Here is a 26,390-nt window from a genome sequence, read left to right as displayed (position 1 = left end):
ATAAGTTGGAAGAAGATGTAGTAGTTACTCTGTGTTTGCTTGAGAAGTACTTTCCCCCTTCATTCTTTGATATCATGGTTCATCTAGTAGTACATCTTGTCAGAGAAGTTCGTCTATGTGGGCCAGTATATTTTAGGTGGATGTATCCGTTTGAAAGATATATGAAAGTGCTGAAGGGGTATGTTCAGAATCGTACTCGTCCCGAAGGTTGCATTGCTGAGCGGTATATAGCTGAAGAAGCGGTAGAGTTTTGTACTCAGCATTTATCTGATGTTAGTACAGTTGGAGTGCCTTCAAGCCAAAAGATGGGAGTTTCAAAGCCATTATCAGGTTGCACAGTGAGCGTAGTTGATCAGGACCTGTTGAATCAAGCACATCTATATGTCTTGGAGAATACGGAGGAAGTCCTACCTTATATCGAGTACGTATGAGTTTTATTCTTTAAGTTTCCATTTAAAATTATTTCTTATGTTTATCTTATATATTTGGGACCGTAATGCTTGAATTTTTCGTGTCATGTAGGCAACATATGATCCACATCAAGACTGCTTATCCAAAATTTAGAAAGAGAACAAAGTGGCTGCAGGATAAGCACAATAGCACTTTCATTCAATGGCTACGCTTCAAGGTATATGTTGTTGAATAACGTATTTCTCTTTTAATTTTCTTCTTATTTATATGTTAGGATGAATTAAGATATGATTAATTTGCAGGTTCAAAGTGAAGTTGAGGAAGACAATCATGGCGTATCAGAAAATTTAAGGTGGCTAGCAGCTGGTCCAAACATGTCAGTGCCATTATATAGGAGCTATCTTATTAAAGGTATTAAATTCAATATCAAGGCACAAGATGATGTGCGGACAACTCAAAATAGTGGAGTTTATTTACTTGCACATACCATGCAAGTTGCTAGTGCCAAGGATAAAAACCCAATTCTCTCAAATATGGGTTTCTATGGTGTCATTCAAGAAATTTGGGACCTTGACTACCAAAAGTTTACAATCCCAGTCTTTAGGTGTGATTGGATAGATAGTTCTGGTCTTGTAGTCGACGAACTTGGATTTACCCTTGTAGATTTGAGTAAAATTGGACATAGGAATGACCAATTTGTTTTGGCTTCTCAAGTCAAACAAATATTTTTTGTTGACGACCCGATGCATCGTGGTTGGTCGGTAGTGTTATCAATGCCTAGTAGAGAATATAATGATGTTATTGGTGATGAAGTATTAGGTGATGTGATAATTGAGTGTGAGCCATTTACTAGAGGGATGCCAAATGTTGACACATTTGATGAACTGGTAGGTGAGTTAGGCTTTCAAAATATTCGAGATGGGTGTGAAGATATATGGATTGAATGATGCTTATGTAATTGGCAGTGTATGACATTAATTTTGTAATATATTGTAATGTGATTTCTTCACTTTCTACGTTCAAATAAAACACGACGTTATTGTGAATCAGTTATTCAGCATATTTACCGACGTCTTAAAGCAACGTAACAATGAAGAACCACGACGCTATTGTGAAGCAATTATTCAGGATATCACGTCGGTGAAGGATAAAGAACCGCCATGTAATTCAAAATAACACGACTCCAATCCCATAATACCGACGTCTAAAAAACGAGATATGTAATCTGAACGTTAAAAAATACGACGTCATCATACATTTTCCACGTCGCAAGTTCTTTTATAAACGAAGAGGAACGAAATTAATTCCGACGGAAATTCATTATAACCGCCGTCTAATAACAATTAAACGACGTTATTTGTAATACGGCTCCCATCATAATCTACGCCGTCTATATGTTCTGTAATACGGCTCTCATTTATTTGGAACCGACGTTGTTTAGACGTTCAACGTCGTCTATATTATTAAGTGCGTCGTGAGTAATGAATACATATAAATACAACGTCGACTATATAAATGTATACGTCGTAAATAATGACACTGACAACTATTTCCACGTCATCTTTTTTAGATAAAATCGAAGTGGAAAATTTATTTCACGACGGTTTTTTGTAAATAAGAGACGTTGTAGAACTTTAGCAGACTAAACACGTCTGTTTTTATTGTTTTCCGACGTTGTTGTATTTAACAACGTCTAATATTTATGGTCGTTGTTTGTTTCTGAAAATAGGACGTATAAATTTTTTAATACGACTCTCATATATTTGTAACTGACGTTGTTTAGTTTTTCAACGTCTACTATAGAAACACATACGTCGTAAATAATGACACTGACAACTATTTCCACGTCATCTTTTATCAAAAAATCGAAGTGGAAAATTAATTGTACGACGGTTGTGTTTATATGTGCGACGTAGTAGGTATCAATAACGTCGTCTTCTAATGTATTTAAAGACGTCATATTTTTTATTGTCGTGAAAATTATATTTAACGTCGGCGTATTTTTATTGTCGTCGTTGTATGTCTATCTTGCGGCCTTGTTCTCTTAATATGTGTCATATTTTCCCTTTTTAACGACGGTCTTTTTAGAGAATTGGTCGTCTATTATCATCATCGATTGCTTTTTTTAGATCTTTTGCAGTACAAAGACGTCGTTTTGTATTTTTTGATGACGTTGTATTGTTTAACAACGACGGTTATTTAGCGTCGTGGTTTATGAGGGAAAAGATGACGGTGGATTCCACGACCATTGAAAAACCAAATACACGACGGTGATTTACCGTCGTCTTTTTGCTTTTTTGTAGTAGTGAGACTTGCCTACTTAGTATAACAAGTACTCCTTAGTATTTACATGAAAATCCAAAGTTGACATGAATTTCTTTTTTTTTTTTAACAAACAAAAAAACTTTACAATGAAGATCATCGAGGGATCTTTATACCATACAAATCAAAGTATAATTTATGTAACACTCTTTCAGGAAAATGACAGGGACTCGTACAAGCATGCTCATATTTTGCTACAATATCAGCCACTTGATTTGTTTCCCAACATGCATGACACAAAGAGGATGATTTAAACTTTTGAAGCAGCTTCTTTGGACCAGTGTACGAAGCATTCAAGGAGTGACATGCATCTGTTTCTATTTTTACTTTGAATTCATTTCTCTTTGTAAGTGAGCACGGATGAAATTGGAATTTGAACACCTCAACCCAAAAGAGGATTTACAAGCTGCCAAACAAAATTGTTGTTTTGCAAAGGTCAAGTAGAAACCATACTCATCTATTCTTTTGGTTTCGACATGTAAGCCTTTCTTTCTATGCTTAAACACATACACAAAGACACACCTCTTTGCTATCAAAGATTGAAGCTGGAAAAATTCATCATCCAACCTAACTGGCACTCACATTTTCTATCCTTAAGAACCACAATAAAAATTAAGCTTCCTCTATCCAATCTATCAAAACCATGGCTTCTTCTTCATCTTCTATGCTGCTCTTTCTCTCTCTACTTCTCCTTGTACCGTATATTACTTCTTCCAATATTATCATCTTACCCATCTCACATTTACCCCAAAACCCACATCCCGATCCTTACCAGCACCTCAGCTACTTAGCAAATTCCTCTTTGAAAAGAGCCCACCACCTCAAAAATCCCCAAACTACCCCTCCTCATACCAACGCCAAAATCCCACTTTTCTCCCATAGCTATGGAAGCTACTCCTCCATTCCCCTGAGCTTTGGCACCCCTCCCCAAACCCTCCCCTTCATCATGGACACTGGTAGTGATTTAACTTGGTTCCCTTGCGGCAAAAACTACCAGTGTATCCATTGCTCCATTTACCTCAACAACACCGCCAAAGTCAAATCTTTTATTCCCAAATTGTCCTCATCTTCCAAAACCCTCGCCTGCTTGAACCCCAAATGCGCTAGGATTTACCCGAAAATTCACTGCCCAGATTGCAAACTAGGATCGAAAAACTGTACCTGGAGATGCCCTTGGTACACATACCCCTACGGCTCTGGCAACCCAAGTGGAAGTCTACTATCTGAAATGCAGCACCTCTCGAACTGCCGCTGGCATTACCGGGTTGGGCCGCGGCCCAGCTTCTCTCCCCACCCAATAGGCCGTCAAAAAATTCTCCTACTGCCTTCTCTCTCACCTCTTCGACGAAACTAACAAAAGTAGCTCACTGGTCCTCTCGGTGGAAAGGACGCCGTCAAGAAAACTAAAGGCGTCAGCTACACGCCGTTTGTGAAAAACCCAGAAGTCCCTGGAAGGGGGCATTTCCTCACCTCTTACTACGTTGGCCTCCGCTGCATCACTGTGGGAGGGCGGAGCGTGAAGATTTCATACAGGTACCTAAGGCCTGACAAGAACAGCTCCGGCAGGACCATAGTCGATTCTGGGACCACCTTCACGTATATGGCACCTGAGGTGTTCGAGCGCATGGCGGGAGAGTTCGAGAAGTTGACGAAGGGCTATAAGAGGGAGGAGGAAGTGGAGGCTTTGACTAGGTTAAGGCCGTTCTATAATGTTTCCAGGATCGAAACGCCGAAGTTTCCAAGCGTGATGTTTCGCTTCAATGGAGGGCTGAGATGGCGCTGCCGGAGGAGAATTACTTGGTGCCAGCCGGTTGGAAGGTGTTGTGCTTGACAATTCGGGGTGATAATTTGCCTATGATCTCGTCTAGGCCTTCTATAATTCTGGAGAGTTTCCAAATGCAACTAAGGTGTCCGAAGACAATTGGAAGGCAACAATATGTCCGAAGATATTACGAAGGCAACTGTATGTCCGAAGACATCAATATTTTCGAAGGCATCCAGGATGTTCGAAGACATCAATATTTCTGAAGGCAACAATATTTCTAATTTCAAACGATTTAACACATAAATAAAAACAAACATAGATATATCATGCTTGGAAAGTAAATGCAATAGAACAATAATTCATAAATATTTAATAAAATTGTAATAGCATAAAACCATTTTAAAACAAAAAACCAAATCACAACACCTCCTAACCAATTGGTCCTGATCGGCCGGCAAGGCCCACCACCTAGGTCAATTAGGGTTGTGGGGTCCATGACCTCTTATTTCTGATCCGAAAGTTCCAATAGGTCCAAAAAATCTACTAAACAAGTCCGAAAGGTTGGTCTCGATCGACTGGTTGGATCTAAGCCAATCACACGATCGAACGACAATTGGTTCGCCTAAACCTAGAATCACTGACTCAGAGTATCTGGGACTCCGATTCTCGATCCATAAGTTCCTACACAATCCTAGAGATACAGGGAACAACATAACTGAAATTGAAACCAATCTAACGGTCAGAACCTATCGAACCCGGATATCACATAATAGGCGCAATATCCGTTCGATAGTCAAACGGTAACCAAATTCAAATCCAATTAGATCGTCATGCTCGGAATGACGTGGGAAACATTTTAAGATGGAATGGGCCGCCACTCGTTCCGGGCAACGGTGGGTGTCTTTTGAGATTTTTCGACTACGGAAAATCTTCAAACCACTGGCCAATACCTATACCAACACGTTCAAACTAACAAGGGGAACAACTTTTGGTCTTGGACTCTGGCCAAAAGTGGCCGAAAATGGGTGAAAACAATGAAAACCATCGGCTCAATATGGATGTTTTGATTAATTTCCAAAACTCCAAAATCGATCCCAACAACATATATAAATAGATAGAGCACGAAGAGTAGATGAAGTTTTCTACCTCGATCGACGAAAATGATGATCAGAAAAAGCTTCGAAGCCACCGTTAATTTCCGTCATTCCAGCCCTCAATCCTTGGGTTTTCAAGCTGGGAAATGACATGGGTTAGGTAGAGGATGAACCAGAAGTCAAAGTGACATGGGAAATTTTAGTACCAACCACTTTAGAAACGAAAGTCAAAGTGACGGCATCACTAGGAGGGGGGGAGAGAGAGAGAAGTGAGTGAGAATAAGCTATCCGTCCAGCTTTTTATAATTTAACTTTATAAAAATTACGGTTGTGCCACTACATTTTTGTAGATCGTAACTTCTTCATTTCAACTTCGATTTGGGTCCACCACATGTCTTCAAACTCGTGAGCTCGAGCTCTACGTAAAGGAACCAAGAAACTTCCCAACATGAGCCATGAGTAAAAAGTCAACTCTAAACTACCGAGGAACCTTAAGGTTAAACTCGTACTTTCACTTTAGAATTTTGTAAATTCAATTAAATTTCAGAATGGGATGTTACAGTTGATCACTTCTATATTCTATCTCTCATCTTTATTTTGAGTGCTTAGATGGAATTCGGAGATAAATACTTAGAACTATTTTGATTTTTTGTGGTTATTCAGTCTTTGATTTTTGCAGAGAGGGAATCAACTATGTTTTGGGTGGGCTGAGGGAATTTGTGTGTGGAGGGTAGGTGTTCCATCATAGAGAGAGAATGAGGAATGGGAAGAGGAAAGGGGGAATGGAAGAAGGGCCTTTAAAGAGGGAAGGGGGGGAATGGATTTTAAGGTGGGCGGGGGATTGCTTGGAGTCACCGGTGGTGCATTTTGTTCGAAAAAGGAGCTTCACAGAGGATTTAGATATTGAAAAGACTAAAATACCCTTGAGAATGGATGAAAAATTGGATGACGTTAAGATCAGATGACAAATCATGAATTTTGAAAAATTAAGGCGACATTTCTCCTAAATTTTTCTTTAAGGTGAAAAATTGAAACTGATGTAGCCACTAAAGAATGAGCCGTATTGTAGCCTCTAAATAATGGGCCACTAAATTTCAAATTTTTTTTGACACAGTGGTATCATGGTCAAAGTACAATGGAATTTAAACAAATAGATGAAAATTAGGAACAATCAGTCAAAGAACTACAAACAAATGAGTTTCATAATTATGTGTATGTCGACAGTCAAATGGAAATTTAATCTTATACAAGTATAAAAATTGAAATTATTTTATGTACACAAATTTGGATTTCAAATTTTGTATGTACATAAATTTGGAATCTCTAGAATTATTGTACAAACCTAAAATTCACATTATTGAATTAATTACAAATATTGAATGACGAATATGATCTGAAGTTTTCAATACGGCTTAAGGAAACTTTTGAACCAGTGTGCTGAGAGTTTTGGGTGCCTTTTAAGCGTATCGTTGTAATCCACATAGGTAATACCAAATCGAACACTGTATCCCGAACTCCATTCAAAGTTGTCTAGCAACGTCCATGGAAAGAATCCCTTCACTTTGACACCATTGCTAAAAAGAAATTAAACATATTTATGTCAATAATATGAATCAGAAGTCAAAATCTAAAGCTAGACCATATATATTCTAAATGAATTTGTTAATACACTTACTCAATAGAACTTTGAACATAATGAAGGTGGCGATTGTAGTAGTCAATTCTATGGGTATCATTAAGGGCTTCGGCAAGTGATAATTTCGGATCATTGAACTCATCCACCCCTACAATATAATACATTTTAAATTTAGAGACTTTGTACTACTTGTGTGTGTTTTACACCAAGAATACGTGAAACATTGATCATGCAATTACTTAAGGCTAGAAATAATTACCATTTTCAGTGATGTAAATGACTGGATTGTGATACTTTTTCTTTGTGTAGAGTAAAAGATCTTGAATTCCTTGTGGATAAACATTTAGCCATTCCGAAGCACCCTGCACCCAAATTTGAAGATATTTAGATTTTTAGGAATCACATTTGTAAGTGCAAAATGATTAATGGTCAAAATCATAAAGGCATAATCTAGTAATTTGATGTGTACCTTTGAACCGATGGGGACCCCGTTACGCTCAGCTGTCACAACGTATATGAATATCAGAAGCTAATTAGTCTCTATAAACTTAAATTGCATGAATTAAATTCTGAATTTTTACTCACATGAAAGATTAACTCCAGCATCTGTTGTGTAGCTTGCGTATACAGAGTTATTTTGAGGTGCATTGCTTGCATAGTAACCAGCATAATAGTTTAGTCCAAGAAAATCAAATGAACCAATTAGCAACTTGGATTGTTCTTTCGTGAATTTTGGTAATCGGCTTCCAACAAGAGATCGCATGTTTTGAGGATAGTCACCGCTTGTCAATGGCTCAACAAACCTACAAGAATGTAAAAATTTCAAGCATTAACTTGACATTATATTATATATTGCTCTCTAGCAAGGAGTAAATATTATATTCAAAAGTAAATTCAAAATACACTTGCCATCCGAACATAAAATCCAAAGCTCGTAATGCTGCATTTTTATTTTCTTTTTCTTCTGATAGGGGCTCAAACCAATGTGACACCAGTGTTATCCCTATCACTCCATTTTGAGATGCCTGCACAAGAACATATAGTTTGTTTGTTTTAGAGTCACAAAAAAGTGAAGTAGTTTCTCTCTTGTTGCAACTTAGAATCCAATATTATGACAAATAAAATAACTAATGAATTGTACCTGGTATTTATTTTTGTACAATTTTACGGCAGCTGTATGAGCAAGGAGCAGGTGGTGTGTTACCAAATATGGTTCAGTAGATGAATCTCCCCCGGTGCAGTTTAGCTGCTGCCAAGTGGAGCATCGTCCCGGCGCATGAGACCCGATTGCATAACCAAAGTTACTAAAGGTATATGGCTCATTCAGTGTGCTCCAATGCTTTACTCGATCACCAAATTCCTTATAACAAAGTTCTGCGTAATCTTGAAAATGATTGCTGTATATACACATTTCAGAATGTGAATGTCATAATTGTATTTATTAATTAAATTATTAATACGATTCAGAGGACAAATTTCTTCACTTACACAATATGAGGGCTTAAGAAACCACCATATTCGTCTTCTAAAGTTTGGGGAAGGTCCCAATGAAAGAGTGTCACAAATGGCGTTAGACCTATAAATAGCATGAACAATAAAAGCGAGTTATAAGTTTGATAAAACGAGTTTTTTTATGAGTGCATGAAGCTGTTATTGTATAAATTATTGATCATGTGAGGTGGGATGACTCACCATTGCGTAAGAGCTCATTGATGAGATTGTTGTAATATTTGATTCCTTCCTTGTTCACTCCTCCACTTAACTTTCCATCTAATAATTAAAACAAAACCAGAAAATAACGAAATAAGTGCACTGATACAATTTAAACTGAACTTTATATGACGATTGGTCACAACCAAATGTGAGGATGTGGATGAACTTACTTGGTAATAATCTTGACCATGAGATAGAGAATCTATAAGCATCCCACCCCATATTCTTCATAATCCCCACATCTTCCTACAGTGCATAACAAAAAATGATTTCATGAGAAAGTGCTAAACATTATCGGGAGCTTATCTTCAATATCCAGAATTTTCTTCATGCTTCAAAATTTAATATGTGCAATGGTCATGAACCTTATAGCGGTGATACTGATCAACAGCGATATCTCCATTACTGCTATCATTAATCTTTTCTGCAATAAATCATTGAAAATTTAATTAAATATTTAGAGCATAAGAGTAAAAGTAATACCATTTTGTTATTTTAACTAATTCATGATTTGATTGGACAGACCTGGATATTTGTGGGTGAAGGTATCCCAAATGCTTGGTCCTCTACCACCTTCGTTTGCAGCACCTTCATACTGAAATACACAAGAGACACAATGAAGAAGATGTCAATATTCTTGCAAGGATCGATGCTTGGTCTGAATTTGAAAGAAAACCCTAACCAATCAGAACACGAATTAAATTAAAGCCTAGAAGAAGAAAGGACTTACTTGGTAAGATCCAGAACCTACGCCAAATATGAACCCTTCTGGAAAACTGCTCCTATTGAGAGAAGCGGTGTCAAAATGCGTGGGTGGAGCTCTAATATCTGCTTTGCTATTTGTGAATGCAAAGCCAATTAGTAGCAGCACGCCTAAGAGAAAAGATCGTAATTGCATTGCCATAACTTGAGGTTTTTTTTGTTGGTAATAATCTTGATAAGTATAAGTTGGCTCTGGCTGGCATGCTTCATGGCCTTTATATAGAGGAGGAAGTACGTGCTGCAAATGAGAACAAAACACAGATGGGCATTGAATGGGTTTGAGGGGGCAACTACGTAGAATGTCATGGTACAAAGGGAAATGAAAACTTCCATATTTGAATGAGTTTTTGTCTCCCCCCAAAACTCAACTGTTATATTCAAACACGTAATATGTATAATGGCGCATGTGTGAGTAGAGCCGCTAAGTCGGATTTAGTCTCTTATAACCAATGGGTCAAACTGTGGAAACAAATTTGACACACAATTGTTCAAATTAACCAATGGGCTTCAGGCACTTCCTTTGGGTTGATTTATTCTTTCACTTCCTTCGGCGTAATTGTACCTACAAAAAGGATATATCGTAATAAGGAATTAGTAGCATCTTTATAAATAAATGAATCTAGTTAGAAAAATATATTCAAAAGTTTGACCATTGTGAAGAATCAAATTTTGTACCCAAATAATTACATGAAATTGTCCTTCATGTCCAGCAATAATCTCATTTAAAAGGTCAAAACGATAGGAAAAAGAAAAAGAGATATTTAGTCATATATCCATTCTTAGCACTAATGATATAGATAAACCTTACACCATTTAATTTCTATAAACAAACCAAAAAAATCGATGGGCTTGTTTGAAAAAATCCACGACAGTTTTGTAATTTACAGGAAGTTTAAAGCCTTTGTGTTATGTTGTAAATGAGCTTTGTGTGCGTTTCTAAATTTAATTCATATATGGTTTTTTTTTTATATAAAATTTGGGCCCCTATATTGGTATAATAGTAAATCTCCCAAAGAAAAACCCACGAAGGAGCTTAATTATGATGGGAAGAAAAATAACATTAAAATGCAAAAAAAGAAACGCATAAACAAAAAGTCATTACTACATATTTATCTCATGTGAAATGATCTTGAGGTTATTTTGAAAGAGGATGAAAAGAAAGTCGCTATGAGAATTGTGTGGAACAGTGAAGGCATAAGTTTGACAAGAAATATGTGAGGATGAGTTTAGCAATTACGCTAGCCATAGACTTGTCCCAGCAATAGCATATGAAAATTATCATTAATTCTCCACGTTCTTCTTTGCTCTTCAAAATATCACTCTCTTTCAAGAAATAAATTATATTCACAGCCGAGTCAATAAAAAAAATACCTTGAACGAAAGCTTATTATGGGAAGAATTAAATGGATAATCGTTTTCTTAGTCCTTAAATTTAGACCCAATTTGCATTTGAGTACCTTAATTTCCAAAATGGTTTCCGTGGTCTTTTAACTTTAGTTTCGTTAGAACAAATGGTCTACCGTCAATTTTATCAATTTTTCTATTAAGTGCAGGGGTAAAATGGTATACATTTCTTGAGGATGTTTTCTTTTGCTAGACTTTTTCTTCTCGTAATAGCTGTACATTCCTTTTATAGAATACTGTACATGAAGGCAAATCGTTTTGAACAAGCTACAGTGTCAATAAAACAAATGGTCCGTCAAATTCTTTTCAAAATTTGACGCATGTGGTTAATTAGGAGTTTTTACAATTTAAAAAAAATTCAAAAATCAGAAAACCTAAAAAGTTTTTAGGTACCACGTATCTTCTTTTTTTGTCTCTATCTCACTTTTACTCTTTTTCCAGGTTTTCAGCTGTTCTTCTTTCTTCTTTTTGTCGCCTTCTCTCGTTTCTTCTGTTTCGCTTATGTTTTTTCTCTTCGTTTGTTTTGCGCCATGTCTTCTGCCAACTCTCATCATACTTGCTATTCCTAGGGCTCCTAAGTCTCGACCTAACCCCTATGTCTCCATGGAACCTTCCTCCTTTTTTTGTGTCTCTTGAGGCTGCAACTTTCTATCACGAAGTTGTTTCCAAGAGGAAGTTTGTTGCTGAGAGATCTTACATGTTAGATGCTCTTCCTACAAAGGCATGGTGTGGTGCATCTCAACTATTCACGCACTATCACCTTCACACCCTCAATGCCATTTCAAGTAAGTTTAATGCCTTCGTGATTAAGGGGGAGTTCATTTTGGACCTAGCTAATGAAGGCATATTTTGTATTCAACAAGGGTAGTACATTTTGTAATCAGATATTGGGAATACTCCTTGGCATCTTCTTTTGTAATCCATGTAGTTTGATAAGGGGTGCTTTTTTTGTACTTGACTGAACACATGCTTTATATTTCTCATGCATTGCCAAAGGTAATTCTCACATTACATTCTTTAGAATGCATTAGGTTATGGCTAGTCATCTTGTATGTGTATGACTACTCATCTTCAGTAAATCATAAGGATCGCCAACTCATGTGTGATTCCAGCTGGGTCCTTACGAAGTTTTGTCTTATTCTCTGATATTCTTCTGTTTCCATCTGTCCTTTTCTAACATAGGAATTTTGGGTAAATGGACCCTTCATTCTCCTTAGAGCCGTCGCTTTAGGGAAGGTGTTTTTGAGAGGTTGTGACACTAAGTCAAATTTCACTTACAGCAACACTACATAGGCATCGGTAAAGAGGGAAATCAATCCTATTAATAGATTAGTCATCAATGTCATAAATAACAATACTAAACAAGTATAAAGACATCAGCGCGCATTTTTGTTTATTTATGACGATGCCTTTATTCCCCATTAGCATCATCTACATAAATATAGATGCCTAAAGTGATTAGTTTTTATTTTATTTTTAAGAGGGTCAGTTTTTGGTAATATACCTATGATGCCTAAAGTTTGAGTCAATGCCCTAACCCAAAATTTTTACTCTCCCTCGCAAACTCTCTCTGAAACTTCAGCTCCCTCTCAAACTCTAGCCCCAATTCTTCTAACTCCTTCTCAATTTTTTCACTCACTCTGAAACTATACCCTAAAAATTCATCTCCTGAACAAAACTCTCCTTTAGTCCCTTTGAAACTCTCTTTCTTCTCTCTCCTCCATCACTGCCCCATTCTTGCTAAGACCCTCAGATGCTCAACCATTACGATTCACAATGAGAATCATTCTTCCATTTGACGATTCTCAAGCTAGCTCACAGAATTTCTCAAGCCCAGACACTCAGACGGAAGTTTAAGTCGACAATTGTGTGATTTCATCTATCAGTTCGAAGCATTTCCCTTTCCCCCAAAAGTTAGGGTTTTGACCACACCCCACACCTCCTCTTCTGGTAAGCTTTTCTTCTCTCTTCACAACTAAAATTTAAGGTTAAACATTCTTTCTCTCAATACTAGGAAAATCTTCAAATTTTAGTAATCAGCACCAGATCAATTTTTTATATTTTTTTTAATAGCTTTTTGTTGTGTTATGTTGCTAAATTTGTGATTGATTATCTTGGATACCTAATTTTAAAAAATTACATGATTGGATCAAATGATGGATTTGCTTGTGAGATTCCAATCCAACCTAGTTAGTTCCATATTTATTTTGCTCATACAGGTAATTGTAATTAAGAAAGATATGAACATTTTAAGTTATTTGATGGAATAATGTTTAATATGAGTCCTGTTCTCCTGGACCCTATGGTTCAAGAAAATTGTGGTCAACCACCCTTAGATCTAATCTAAAGATTCTGAAAAGAAAAAAAACACAAAAACAAAACAAAACAGATTTAAAAATTATAATATCATCATTTTTTTACTCTATATCAAAACACTATTTTGGTTATTAAAAATAAATTTTAAAAAAACCAAACAACAAATGCCATCACCCGATTAAAATAGTATTCTATTTTGTATCAAAACACTATGTAGTGTACATTGGTGCGGAAAAATGGATGTTACCAAAAAAAAATTACATTCTTGTTTTAGTTTTGTGAAACACAACGTTCAACTTCAAATTCTGTTTGATTTCTTGTTTCAATATATTTCTCCTTTCTCATTAGGTTTGGCCATTGTAATCTCTTGACCCATTTTTCCTTGCCACTAGTAGTACTATACTTTTGGCCGAGTCTTGTTGGGATTACTATTTCAGAAACGATGTTTCAAGTGTGATGTTTACTTTCGCTACTATTTGTGCCCCGCAAATAGAGTTTGTATTGGACTTTCCACGCCCAATATAGTAAAGGAGTGTCTATTTGCGGGGCACAAATAGTAGCATAAGTAAACATCACATTTGCGGAGGATTATGTGCACGTGACGGAGGCCTCACAAGGAAAGAAATCAAGGAGTTTGATAATAACTCTGAATGTTCCAAAGTAAGGAAGAATCAAGCATGTCATAATATTTCAATCAATGCAATCCTACAGATTTAGGAAGGAAAGAAGTTTTAAAAGAGTTGACCTTTGGCCATTCAATGGCTAGCCCATGGGATGACGAATGCCCTATATTAACCTCACCAAACAAAGGAAAGACACACAACATCAGACAGACAAACCTATTTTTCGTCTCGCACTTTTCTTTTCCTAGACTTAGAATTTTACTTTTCAAGAACTTAGTGTAGCGAGTTCTTCATTTTTCCTGGTCTCGATCGGGCCAGCAAGGCCCACCATCTAGGTCAATTAGGGTTGCAGGGTCCATGACCTCTTATTTTTGATCCGAAAGTTTCTATAGGTCCAAAAAATCTACTAAACAAGTCCGAAAAGGTTGGTCTCGATCGACCGGTTGGATCTAAGCCAATCACATGATCGGACGATGATTGGTTCGCCTAAACCTAGAATCATTGACTCAGAGTATCTGGGACTCCAATTCTTGACTCATAAGTTACTACACAATCCTAGAGATACAGGGAACAACATAACTGAAATTGGAAGCAATCTAACAGTCCGAACCTATCGAACCCGGATATCACACAATAGGCACAATATTCGTTCGATAGTCAAACGGTAACTAAATTCAAATCCGATCAGATCGTCGTACTCGGAATGACGTGGAAAACATTTTAAGATGGAATAGGCCGCCACATAGTGGCCCATGTGCCGCCAGTCGTTGCGAGCAACGGTGGATGTCTTTTAAGATTTTTCGACGACGGAATATCTTCAAACCACTGGCCAATACCTATACCAACACGTTCAGACTAACAAAGGGAGCAACTTTTGGTCTTGGACTCTGGCCAAAACTTGGTCGAAAGTGGGTGAAAACAGCCAAAACCATCGGCTCAATATGCGTGTTTTGATTAATTTTCAAAACTCCAAAATTGATCCCAACCACATATATAAATAGATAGAGCACAAAGAGTAGATGAAGATTTCTACCTCGATCGATGGAAATGATGACTGGAAAAAGCTTCGAAGCCACCGTTAATTCTCGTCATTCCAGCCCTCAATCCTTGGGTTTTCGAGCTGGAAAATGACATGGGTTAGGTAGAGACGATTCTTTTGGTACCAACCACTTTAGAAACGGAAGTCAAAGTGACGGCATCACTAGGAGAGAGAGAGAGAGAGAGAGAGGAGAGAAGTGAGAGAGAACGAGTTGTCCGTCCAGCTTTTTATAATTTAACTTTGTTAAAATTACGGTTGTGCCACTACACTTCTGTAGACCATAACTTCTTCATTTCGACTCCGATTTGGGCCCACCACGTGCCTACAAACTCGTGAGCTCGAGCACTACGTAAAGGAACCAAGAAAATTGCCAACATGAGCCATGAGTAAAAATTCAAATCTAAACTACCTAGGAACCCTAAGGTTAAAGTCGTCCTTTCACTTTAGAATTTTGTAAATTCAATTAAATTTCGGAATGGGATGTTACCGTTGATCACTTCTATATTCTATCTCTCAGCTTTATTTTGAATGCTTACATGGACTTCGGAGATAAATACTTAGAACTATTTTGATTTTGTGAGGTTATTCAGTCTTTGGTTTTTGTAGAGAGCAAATCAACTTTGTTTTGGGTGGGCTGAGGGAATTTGTGTGTGGAGGGTAGGTGTTCCATCATGGAGAGAGAGAATGAGGAATGGGAAGAGGAAAGGGGGAATGGAAGAAGGGCCTTTGAAGAGGGAAGGGGGGAATGGATTTTAAGGTGGGCGGGGGATTGCTTGGAGTCACCGGTGGTGCATTTTGTTCGAAAAAGGAGCTTCACAGAGGATTTACATATTGGAAAGACTAAAATACCCTTGAGAATGGATGAAAAATTGGATGACATTAAGGTGAGATGATAAATCATGAATTTTAAAAAATGAAGGTGACATTTCTCTTAAATTTTTCTTTAAGGTGAAAAATTGAAACTGATGTAGCCACTAAACAATGAGCCATATTGTAGCCTCTAAATAATGGGCCACTAAATTTCAAATTTTTTTCGTCACTGTGGTATAATGGTCAAAGTACAGTGGAATTTAAACAAATAGATGAAAATTAGGAACAATCAGTCAAAGAACTACAAACAAATGAGTTTCATAATTATGTGTATGTTGACAGTCATCAAAGGATTAAAAATTAATGTTTAATTTTACACGAGTTTTAATGGAAATTTAATCTTATACAAGTACTAAAATTGAAATTATTGTATGGACACAAATTTGGAATCCAAATTTTGTATGTACATAAATTTGGAATCTCTAGAATTATTGTACATACATAAAATTCACATTATTGAATTAATTACAAATATTGAATGACGAATATGATCTGAAGTTTTCAATACGGCTTGAGGAAACTTTTGAACCAGTGTGCCGAGAGTTTTGGGTGCCTCTTAAGCCTATCGTTGTAATCCACATAGGTAATACCAAATCGAACACTGTATCCCGAACTCCATTCAAAGTTGTCTAGCAACGTCCACGGAAAGAATCCCTTCACTTTGACACCATTGCTAAAAAGAAATTAAATATATTTATGTCAATAATATGAATCAATAACTCAAAATCTAAAGCTAGACCATATATATATTCTAAATGAATTTGTTAATACACTTACTCAATAGAACTTTGAACATAATGAAGGTGGCGATTGTAGTAGTCAATTCTATGGGTATCATTAAGGGCTTCGGCAAGTGATAATTTCGGATCATTGAACTCATCGACACCTACAATATAATACATTTTAAATTTAGAGACTTTGTACTACTTGTGTGTGTTTTACACCAAAAATACGTGAAACATTGATCATGCAATTACTCAAGGCTAGAAATAATTACCATTTTCAGTAATGTAAATGACTGGATTGTGATACTTTTTCTTTGTGTAGAGTAAAAGATCTTGAATTCCTTGTGGATAAACATTTAGCCATTCCGAAGCACCCTACACCCAAATTTGAAGATATTTAGAATTTTCGGAATCACATTTGTAAGTGCAAAATGATTAATGGTCAAAATCATAAATGCATAATCTAGTAATTTGATGTGTACCTTTGAACCGATGGGGACCCCGTTACGCTCAGCTGCCACAACGTATATGAATATCAGAATCTAATTAGTCTATAAACTTAAATTGCATGAATTAAATTCTGAATTTTTACTCACATGAAAGATTAACTCCAGCATCTGTTGTGTAGCTTGCGTATACAGAGTTATTTTGAGGTGCATCGCTTGCATAGTAACCAGCATAGTAATTTAGTCCAAGAAAATCAAATGAACCAATTAGCAACTTGGATTGTTCTTTCGTGAATTTTGGTAATCGGCTTCCGACAAGAGATCGCATGCTTTGAGGATAGTCACCACTTGTCAATGGTTCAACAAACCTACAAGAATGTAAAAATTTCAAGCATTAACTTGACATTATATTATATATTGCTCTCTAGCAAGGAGTAAATATTATATTCAAAAGTAAATTCAAAATACACTTGCCATCCGAACATAAAATCCAAAGCTCGTAATGCTGCATTTTTATTTTCTTTTTCTTCTGATAGGGGCTCAAACCAATGTGACACCAGTGTTATCCCTATCACTCCATTTTGAGATGCCTGCACAAGAACATATAGTTTGTTTGTTTTAGAGTCACAAAAAAGTGAAGTAGTTTCTCTCTTGTTGCAACTTAGAATCCAATATTATGACAAATAAAATAACTAATGAATTGTACCTGGTATTTATTTTTGTACAATTTTACGGCAGCTGTATGAGCAAGGAGCAGGTGGTGTGTTACCAAATATGGTTCAGTAGATGAATCTCCCCCGGTGCAGTTTAGCTGCTGCCAAGTGGAGCATCGTCCCGGCGCATGAGACCCGATTGCATAACCAAAGTTACTAAAGGTATATGGCTCATTCAGTGTGCTCCAATGCTTTACTCGATCACCAAATTCCTTATAACAAAGTTCTGCGTAATCTTGAAAATGATTGCTGTATATACACATTTCAGAATGTGAATGTCATAATTGTATTTATTAATTAAATTATTAATACGATTCAGAGGACAAATTTCTTCACTTACACAATATGAGGGCTTAAGAAACCACCATATTCGTCTTCTAAAGTTTGGGGAAGGTCCCAATGAAAGAGTGTCACAAATGGCGTTAGACCTATAAATAGCATGAACAATAAAAGCGAGTTATAAGTTTGATAAAACGAGTTTTTTTATGAGTGCATGAAGCTGTTATTGTATAAATTATTGATCATGTGAGGTGGGATGACTCACCATTGCGTAAGAGCTCATTGATGAGATTGTTGTAATATTTGATTCCTTCCTTGTTCACTCCTCCACTTAACTTTCCATCTAATAATTAAAACAAAACCAGAAAATAACGAAATAAGTGCACTGATACAATTTAAACTGAACTTTATATGACGATTCGTCACAACCAAATGTGAGGATGTGGAGGAACTTACTTGGTAATAATCTTGACCACGAGATAGAAAATCTATAAGCATCCCACCCCATATTCTTCATAATCCCCACATCTTCCTACAGTGCATAACAAAAAATGATTTCATGAGAAAGTGTTAAACATTATCGGGAGCTTATCTTCAATATCCAGAATTTTCTTCATGCTTCAAAATTTAATATGTGCAATGGTCATGAACCTTATAGCGGTGATACTGATCAACAGCGATATCTCCATTACTGCTATCATTAATCTTTTCTGCAATAAATCATTGAAAATTTAATTGAATATTTAGAGCATAAGAGTAAAAGTAATACCATTTTGTTATTTTAACTAATTCATGATTTGATTGGACAGACCTGGATATTTGTGGGTGAAGGTATCCCAAATGCTTGGTCCTCTACCACCTTCGTTTGCAGCACCTTCATACTGAAATACACAAGAGACACAATGAAGAAGATGTCAATATTCTTGCAAGGATCGATGCTTGGTCTGAATTTGAAAGAAAAACCTAACCAATCAGAACACGAATTAAATTAAAGCCTAGAAGAAGAAAGGACTTACTTGGTAAGATCCAGAACCTACGCCAAATATGAACCCTTCTGGAAAACTGCTCCTATTGAGAGAAGCGGTGTCAAAATGCGTGGGTGGAGCTCTAATATCTGCTTTGCTATTTGTGAATGCAAAGCCAATTAGTAGCAGCACGCCTAAGAGAAAAGATCGTAATTGCATTGCCATAACTTGAGGTTTTTTTTGTTGGTAATAATCTTGATAAGTATAAGTTGGCTCTGGCTGGCATGCTTCATGGCCTTTATATAGAGGAGGAAGTACGTGCTGCAAATGAGAACAAAACACAGATGGGCATTGAATGGGTTTGAGGGGGCAACTACGTAGAATGTCATGGTACAAAGGGAAATGAAAACTTCCATATTTGAATGAGTTTTTGTCTCCCCCCAAAACTCAACTGTTATATTCAAACACGTAATATGTATAATGGCGCATGTGTGAGTAGAGCCGCTAAGTCGGATTTAGTCTCTTATAACCAATGGGTCAAACTGTGGAAACAAATTTGACACACAATTGTTCAAATTAACCAATGGGCTTCAGGCACTTCCTTTGGGTTGATTTATTCTTTCACTTCCTTCGGCGTAATTGTACCTACAAAAAGGATATATCGTAATAAGGAATTAGTAGCATCTTTATAAATAAATGAATCTAGTTAGAAAAATATATTCAAAAGTTTGACCATTGTCAAGAATCAAATTTTGTACCCAAATAATTACATGAAATTGTCCTTCATGTCCAGCAATAATCTCATTTAAAAGGTCAAAACGATAGGAAAAAGAAAAAGAGATATTTAGTCATATATCCATTCTTAGCACTAATGATATAGATAAACCTTACACCATTTAATTTCTATAAACAAACCAAAAAAATCGATGGGCTTGTTTGAAAAAATCCACGACAGTTTTGTAATTTACAGGAAGTTTAAAGCCTTTGTGTTATGTTGTAAATGAGCTTTGTGTGCGTTTCTAAATTCAATTCATATATGGTTTTTTTTTTATATAAAATTTGGGCCCCTATATTGGTATAATAGTGAATCTCCCAAAGAAAAACCCACGAAGGAGCTTAATTATGATGGGAAGAAAAATAACATTAAAATGCAAAAAAAGAAACGCATAAACAAAAAGTCATTACTACATATTTATCTCATGTGAAACGATCTTGAGGTTATTTTGAAAGAGGATGAAAAGAAAGTCGCTATGAGAATTGTGTGGAACAGTGAAGGCATAAGTTTGACAAGAAATATGTGAGGATGAGTTTAGCAATTACGCTAGCCATAGACTTGTCCAAGCAATAGCATATGAAAATTATCATTAATTCTCTACGTTCTTCTTTGCTCTTCAAAATATCACTCTGTTTCAAGAAATAAATTATATTCTTTTGCTAGACTTTTTCTTCTCGTAATAGCTGTACATTCCTTTTATAGATGTACATGAAGGCCAATCGTCCCATTCGTGTTTACTCCGATCCAAATAAGTAAGCATATCTATTGTCAAACTCATCCTTCACACCAATTCTCATAGCAATTGTCAACAAAAAGTAGCATTATATAATAATTGGGTACAAAGTCTTTAAATTTTTGAAAACCCAACCAATTGTAGATGGCATTCTGATGTAGAATTCAAGTAAAATTAAGCCAACGGGTCCAGCTTGGTTAAAAAAGATTTTGATTTGCAGATCAATGATCTTAGATTCAAATCCATGACATCTTAATAGTGTATGTGTGTGTGTGTGAAAAACCCCCAATCTTTGTAGTTTAGACCATGCGTCTTGTATTCAAAAAACTTAATAACACTAAAAAATTTAGTTCGTTAAAAAAAAAAAAAAATCACATATTATGCACAAAAATTTTGGGTTTAAAATGTCAACAAAACAAATGGTCCGTCAAATTCTTTTCAAAATTTGACCCATGTGGTTAATTAGGAAATAGCAGCTACTATTCCATGTTTGACTATTCATTGAAATATGAAACTTTCCCTTTGTAACCTTCTAATTGCATGCACGTATGGTTTACAAAGAAATTTATTTCATCATTGCTTACTACTCTCATGCGCAGCCGTACTTCCTCTATATAAAGGCCATGCAACATGCCAGCCAGAGCATATTTGGTGACACATCACCTACTTCTGGTTCATGCAGTTGTTGCAAAATTCCACAAAAATAAATATCTATATGAGTAAGTAGTACTAATTAAGATACAATAGGGTGGGGTGTGTTTTACCATTTTGTGGCTCTAAATAACCTAAACTTGATATTATTGTGCAAGCATCTCAAAGAGGAGTTATAGGGTTAACATTGGTGTCACACTGGTTCGTGCCCCTTTCAGAAGTAATACAAAATAAAAATGCTGTGATTCAATCTTTGGATTTCATGTTTGGATGGTAAGTATATTAAGAAGTTACTTATGAATTTAATATTTACCAGTTATTGGAGAGTAATACACCAGATAATACCAAGTTAACGCTTGAAATGTCCGTGTTTTTTAAGGTTTGCGGAGCCATTGATCAGTGGCGACTATCCGCAAAGCATGCGATCACTTGTTGGAAGAAAATTATCAAAATTCACTAAAGAACAATCTAGGTCGCTAATTGGTTTATTTGACTTTCTTGGACTAAATTACTATGCTGGTTACTATGCTAGTGATTCACCTCAAAATAACTCTGTATACGCAATCTACAAAACAGATGTTGGCGTTCTTCTTTGATGTGAGTACAAATTGAGAACTTAATTCAAGAAATTTAAGTTCCATAGACACTACAAAATAGAATGCCTTTAGTGAGGGTGGTTTGTGGTCGAAAAAGGCCTTCTGCCGTCGAAAATACCCTTTTTCGACTGCAATTTGCCATTGATAGTCGTCGGAAAAAACGCCCGTTGGAAATACTTTTTTTCCAACCAGTCCATCGGAAATAATTTATTTCCAACGCCCATGTTTCGTCGATATTGCTTATATTTCTGTCGGAAATGGATTTTCAAAAGAACTATACAAATTCATTTCCAACCATCAATATGGTCGCAAATACGTATGTGCTATATTTTCAACCAATGACTATTGGTCGAAAATAGTATTTCCGACCCTAGATTACTATTTGTGATAAATATAATTTGTCGGAATTGTGCAGTTCTGACATGGAAGTGTGTCGAAAAAAATATTTTTCCGACTACATTTATAGCGACTATCATGAGTCAAAAGCCGTCGGAATATACAAATATTTTGCAAAAGAAATATAAAAAATATTTCCAATGAGAAATTGTTGTGCAAAAAATAATATATATTATCATTAATAAAAGATCAATGTAACAATTTCCAAAAGAAACTCATTACAATCCAAAGATATATCCTATATCACTAGTCCTCAAAGCCCACTTCCAACCGAATGAGGTGTTTTCAGGTCTTCATGTGACTTGTATGTAAATACGGCTTCCTTGAAATGCAAAACCTTATCCCTTGATTCAAGCACACCTACATACAAATAGTTATGCAAAACCTTATCCCATGTGACCTAGGATTTCTAGAGCTTGTGATTGATTTCTTTCTAAAAATCATATTTGCTTAATGGATTGCATGGTCAGATGATGACCCTCAGTTTTTCCCAAATGGTGGGTTTCCAGGTGACCAAAATATGGGGTTGATTTTGTATGTGATTGTTTGTGGCTGTTTGTTCTTTGAATGCATGCCCAGCATATGACAAATTGAGAAGACCCGTATTTTAAATGGATAAAAGAATATATTTATCTTTTGGATAAATTTGGACGATATTATCTTTTTAAGATATTTATCTTTTGAATAAACTTAGATGATCTAATGTTTTTAAGATATTTATCTTTTGGATAAACCGGGATGTTCTTATCCTTTTCGATGATTTGACGGATTGAAGTGGATATAATTGGGCTTCAGGCACTTCCTTCCGCGTAATTGTGCCTACAAAAAGAATATATCGTAATAAGGAATTAGTTGCATATTTATAAATAAATGAATCTGATTAGAAAAATATATTCAAAAGTTTGACCATTGTCAAGAATCAAATTTTTCAAAACTTTCAAATTTTGTACCCAAATAATTACATGAAATTGTCCTTCATGCCCAGCAATAATCTCATTTAAAAGGTCAAAACGATAGGAAAAAGACAAAGAGATACTAAGTCATATACTCATTCTTAGCACTAATGATATAGATAAACTTACACCATTTAATTTCTATAAACAAACCAAAAAAAAAAAACTCAAAAAATGGCAGCTGGCCCTATTGAATTTAATTTTGATTATTAAATTACTTTGCTGTCCTATTCAGTGTTTTGTGTTTATGAGGTTTTGAGCTTGGGCTTGTTTTAAAAAATCAATAACAGTTTTGTAATTTACAAGAAGTTAAAAACCTCTTTGATATGTTATAAATGAGCTTTGAGTGTGTTTCTAAAGTCCATTTTTTACAGAGTTTTTTTTTATAAAAATGTGGGCTCCTGTATTGGTATAATAGTGAATCTCCCAGAGAAAAACCCCACGAAAGAGCTTATGATGGGAAGAAAAATAACATTAAAATGCACAGGAAGAAAAGTTTAAACAAAAAGTCATTACTACATATTTATCTCATGTGAAACGATTTTGAGGTTATTTTGAAAGAGGATGAAAAGAAAGTTGCTATTTGAATTGTGTGGAACAGTAAAGGCATAAGTTTGACAAGAAATATGTGAGGATGAGTTTAGCAATTACGCTAGCCATAGACTTGTCCAAGCAATAGCATCTGAAAATTATCATTAATTCCCCACGTTCTTCTTTGCTCTTCAAAATATCACTCTATTTCAAGGAATAAATTATATTCACAGCCGAGTCAATAAAAAAAATACCTTGAACGAAAGCTTATTATGGGAAGAATTAAATGGTTAATCGTTTTATTAGTCCTCAAATTTAGACGCAATTTGCATTTGAGTACCTTAATTTACAAAATGGTTTCCGTGGTCTTTTAACTTTAGTTTCGTTAGAACAAATGGTCTACCGTCAATTTTATCAACTTTTCTATTAAGTACAGGGTTAAAATGGTATACATTTCTTGAGGATGTTTTCTTTTGCTAGACTTTTTCTTCTCGTAATAGCTGTACATTCCTTTTATAGAATACTGTACATGAAGGCAAATCGTTTTGAACAAGCTACAGTGTCAATAAAACAAATCGTCCGTCAAATTCTTTTCAAAATTTGACGCATTCCATGTTTGACTATTCATTCAAATATGAAACTTTCCCTTTCACCCTTCTAATTGCATGCACGTGTGTTTTGCAAAGAAATTTATGTCGTCATTGCTTCCTATTCTCATGCGCAGCACGTACTTCCTCTCTACAAAGGCCATGCAACATGCCACCCAGCCAGAGCAAACTTATACTGATCAAGATTAACAACAGCAGAAAAACATCTCAATGCTGATATGTGTTATTTATGTTAAGATTGACTAGTCAATGTGTACATCTACTCATTATGGTTGACTGGTCATCCTGTTCTTGGCCCTTTTATTTTTGTTTTGCTTTGCGTTTTGCGTCTTTGTTTGTTGTCTCTTTTGTTGTGGCCTTCGAGGTTTTTTTTTTTTTTTTTTTTTAAAATTTAAAAAAATTCAAAAATCAGAAAACCCAAAAAGTTTTGGGAAATATGCTGATATAATCAGTTTTCACAAGTGGTGTTCTGAAATGATCAGGTTACAAATTGTGTTCTGATAAATCACTTGTGAACGTGAAATGACCAAACTGCCCTCCATATAAAAGCACATGTAGCAACCCTTTGCCACCCCTTTTCTGAAAGGGAACTTGTCTGAACTCCTAAAACTCTCTCTCCTCTGTGTTGGAAGGTTGGCAAAAATTGGGGGAACTCCAGGTTGCGAGACATGTTCCCACTGAGCAATCTAGTTCGCAACCCATCCATCGTCATAACCCAGATGTCCTCAAATTTGGGACCCTAGCTTGGGCGCAGCGAAGCCGGAAGGCACGGCCTCCATTGTTGACCTCCAGATCGAGGTGACTGCTGCGAGTCCACAGAGAAGGGAAAGTGGCGACTTCCGGTGTCGTTGTGAACGGATGTGAGTTGTGATATTGGTTTGGTAGTGTATGTGTATTATGAAATCGTTCAGCCCCTTTTCACCACAGAGAGATAAAAGCTTAAATTTTCAGTTTGAAGGAGTTATGATATGTTGAAATTCATAGTTTGTGATATTATCTGCAGTGGGATCTGTCTGGTGAACTTGAATTTTGTTTAAAATTGACTGAATGCGTGTATAATGTGGTGCAATGTGTTTGATAATGGTGAAAATAACAGCACACAGAAAAATCATATGTTAACTTTGTCTGGCCTAAAAATTTGTAAATACGGCTAGTGTTAGGCTCAATTTAGATGCTAATGTGGGGAATTTATTGGCATTCTGGGTTTGTTTTGGTAATAAGAAGTATAGTTTGTGTGTTTTGGTTTCGAATTTGGTAATTGAGCTTGTACTACATTATACGTTTTCTATCACAACCTGATCCTTTTGTTGAAGGTGTTTACATTTGTGCAAAAGCCTTGGAGGGTTAGAGGGTTCATATTTCTGCCATTGTATGTGTATGTTAGTTTGTTAATAACTTGGAACCCACAGATATGTACAAAATCAGAGAAAAAACAAAAAGGAATAAAAGTTACTTGTTGAAGCAGCTACAATTTGGGTTTGAAGATTTGAGGATTTAGAAGATGATATGTGTAGTGGAATGACTGTTGTGCATGTTTTTATTCATCTATTTTTTATTTTTTAGTGTTATGAATCGGTGTAGTAATTATTTATGTTATTTGCATAAATGGATACAGTTGGAATTTTGGTATGCTACAATGGAAGTTGGGTTAAGAAGGATAACATTGAGAGTTATGAAGGTGGGGAGGCTAAAGGCATAATAGTGTCACGGAACGTAACGTTTTCCGAACTTGTTGAATGCATTTATAAGATCATAGATGCAGAGCCCACGAAATATAGTGTCACATTGAAGTATTCAGTTCCTGTATCCGCATCTGTCAGTAAGCACATAATGGTTGAAGACAATGATGATGTTCAGTATTTTCTCAAGTACAACACAGATGTTATGGCCTCTAAAGTAACCCCTTTAGTAGCAAGCTTGAAAAATATCGAAGGTCATGGTATTGAAGGGTGCAATGGCATTGTAAGCGTTGAGAGTAGCAATGCTCCTGCTACCTTTGTTGTGGAACGAAGAAATGTGGTAATTTCGCACAATGAAACTGAAAATGGTGGGAATAGTTTTAAT

The 26,390-nt window shown here is 35.9% G+C and overlaps 3 protein-coding genes across 3 annotated transcripts; 1 reads left to right on the top strand and 2 right to left on the bottom strand.

Annotated features, from left to right (window-relative positions):
- LOC18773297 (probable aspartyl protease At4g16563) lies at nucleotides 3,680-4,564 on the top strand. The gene is made up of 2 exons (XM_020565683.1): nucleotides 3,680-3,997; nucleotides 4,121-4,564. The coding sequence occupies exons 1-2, from the start codon at nucleotides 3,680-3,682 to the stop codon at nucleotides 4,562-4,564; spliced, it is 762 nt and encodes a 253-aa protein (XP_020421272.1).
- LOC18775529 (beta-glucosidase 12) lies at nucleotides 6,810-10,767 on the bottom strand. The gene is made up of 13 exons (XM_020565296.1): nucleotides 9,672-10,767; nucleotides 9,467-9,536; nucleotides 9,307-9,365; nucleotides 9,112-9,187; nucleotides 8,921-8,998; nucleotides 8,717-8,804; nucleotides 8,370-8,625; nucleotides 8,138-8,253; nucleotides 7,814-8,031; nucleotides 7,698-7,729; nucleotides 7,488-7,590; nucleotides 7,268-7,376; nucleotides 6,810-7,166 (listed from the first exon to the last, which is right to left on the bottom strand). Exons 1-13 carry the CDS (start codon nucleotides 9,843-9,845, stop codon nucleotides 6,995-6,997), a joined length of 1,551 nt encoding a protein of 516 aa, XP_020420885.1. The 5' UTR covers nucleotides 9,846-10,767; the 3' UTR covers nucleotides 6,810-6,994.
- Nucleotides 16,238-19,750, bottom strand: LOC18774013 (beta-glucosidase 12). The gene is made up of 13 exons (XM_020565103.1): nucleotides 19,135-19,750; nucleotides 18,930-18,999; nucleotides 18,770-18,828; nucleotides 18,575-18,650; nucleotides 18,384-18,461; nucleotides 18,180-18,267; nucleotides 17,833-18,088; nucleotides 17,601-17,716; nucleotides 17,277-17,494; nucleotides 17,163-17,194; nucleotides 16,953-17,055; nucleotides 16,733-16,841; nucleotides 16,238-16,628 (listed from the first exon to the last, which is right to left on the bottom strand). The coding sequence occupies exons 1-13, from the start codon at nucleotides 19,306-19,308 to the stop codon at nucleotides 16,457-16,459; spliced, it is 1,551 nt and encodes a 516-aa protein (XP_020420692.1). The 5' UTR covers nucleotides 19,309-19,750; the 3' UTR covers nucleotides 16,238-16,456.

The sequence above is a fragment of the Prunus persica genome, chromosome G6 (genome assembly GCF_000346465.2).
Source record: "Prunus persica cultivar Lovell chromosome G6, Prunus_persica_NCBIv2, whole genome shotgun sequence".
Taxonomy (NCBI): Eukaryota; Viridiplantae; Streptophyta; class Magnoliopsida; order Rosales; family Rosaceae; genus Prunus; species Prunus persica.
Note: the sequence above shows the minus strand (reverse complement) of the source record. Positions and strands in the feature narration are given on the sequence as shown.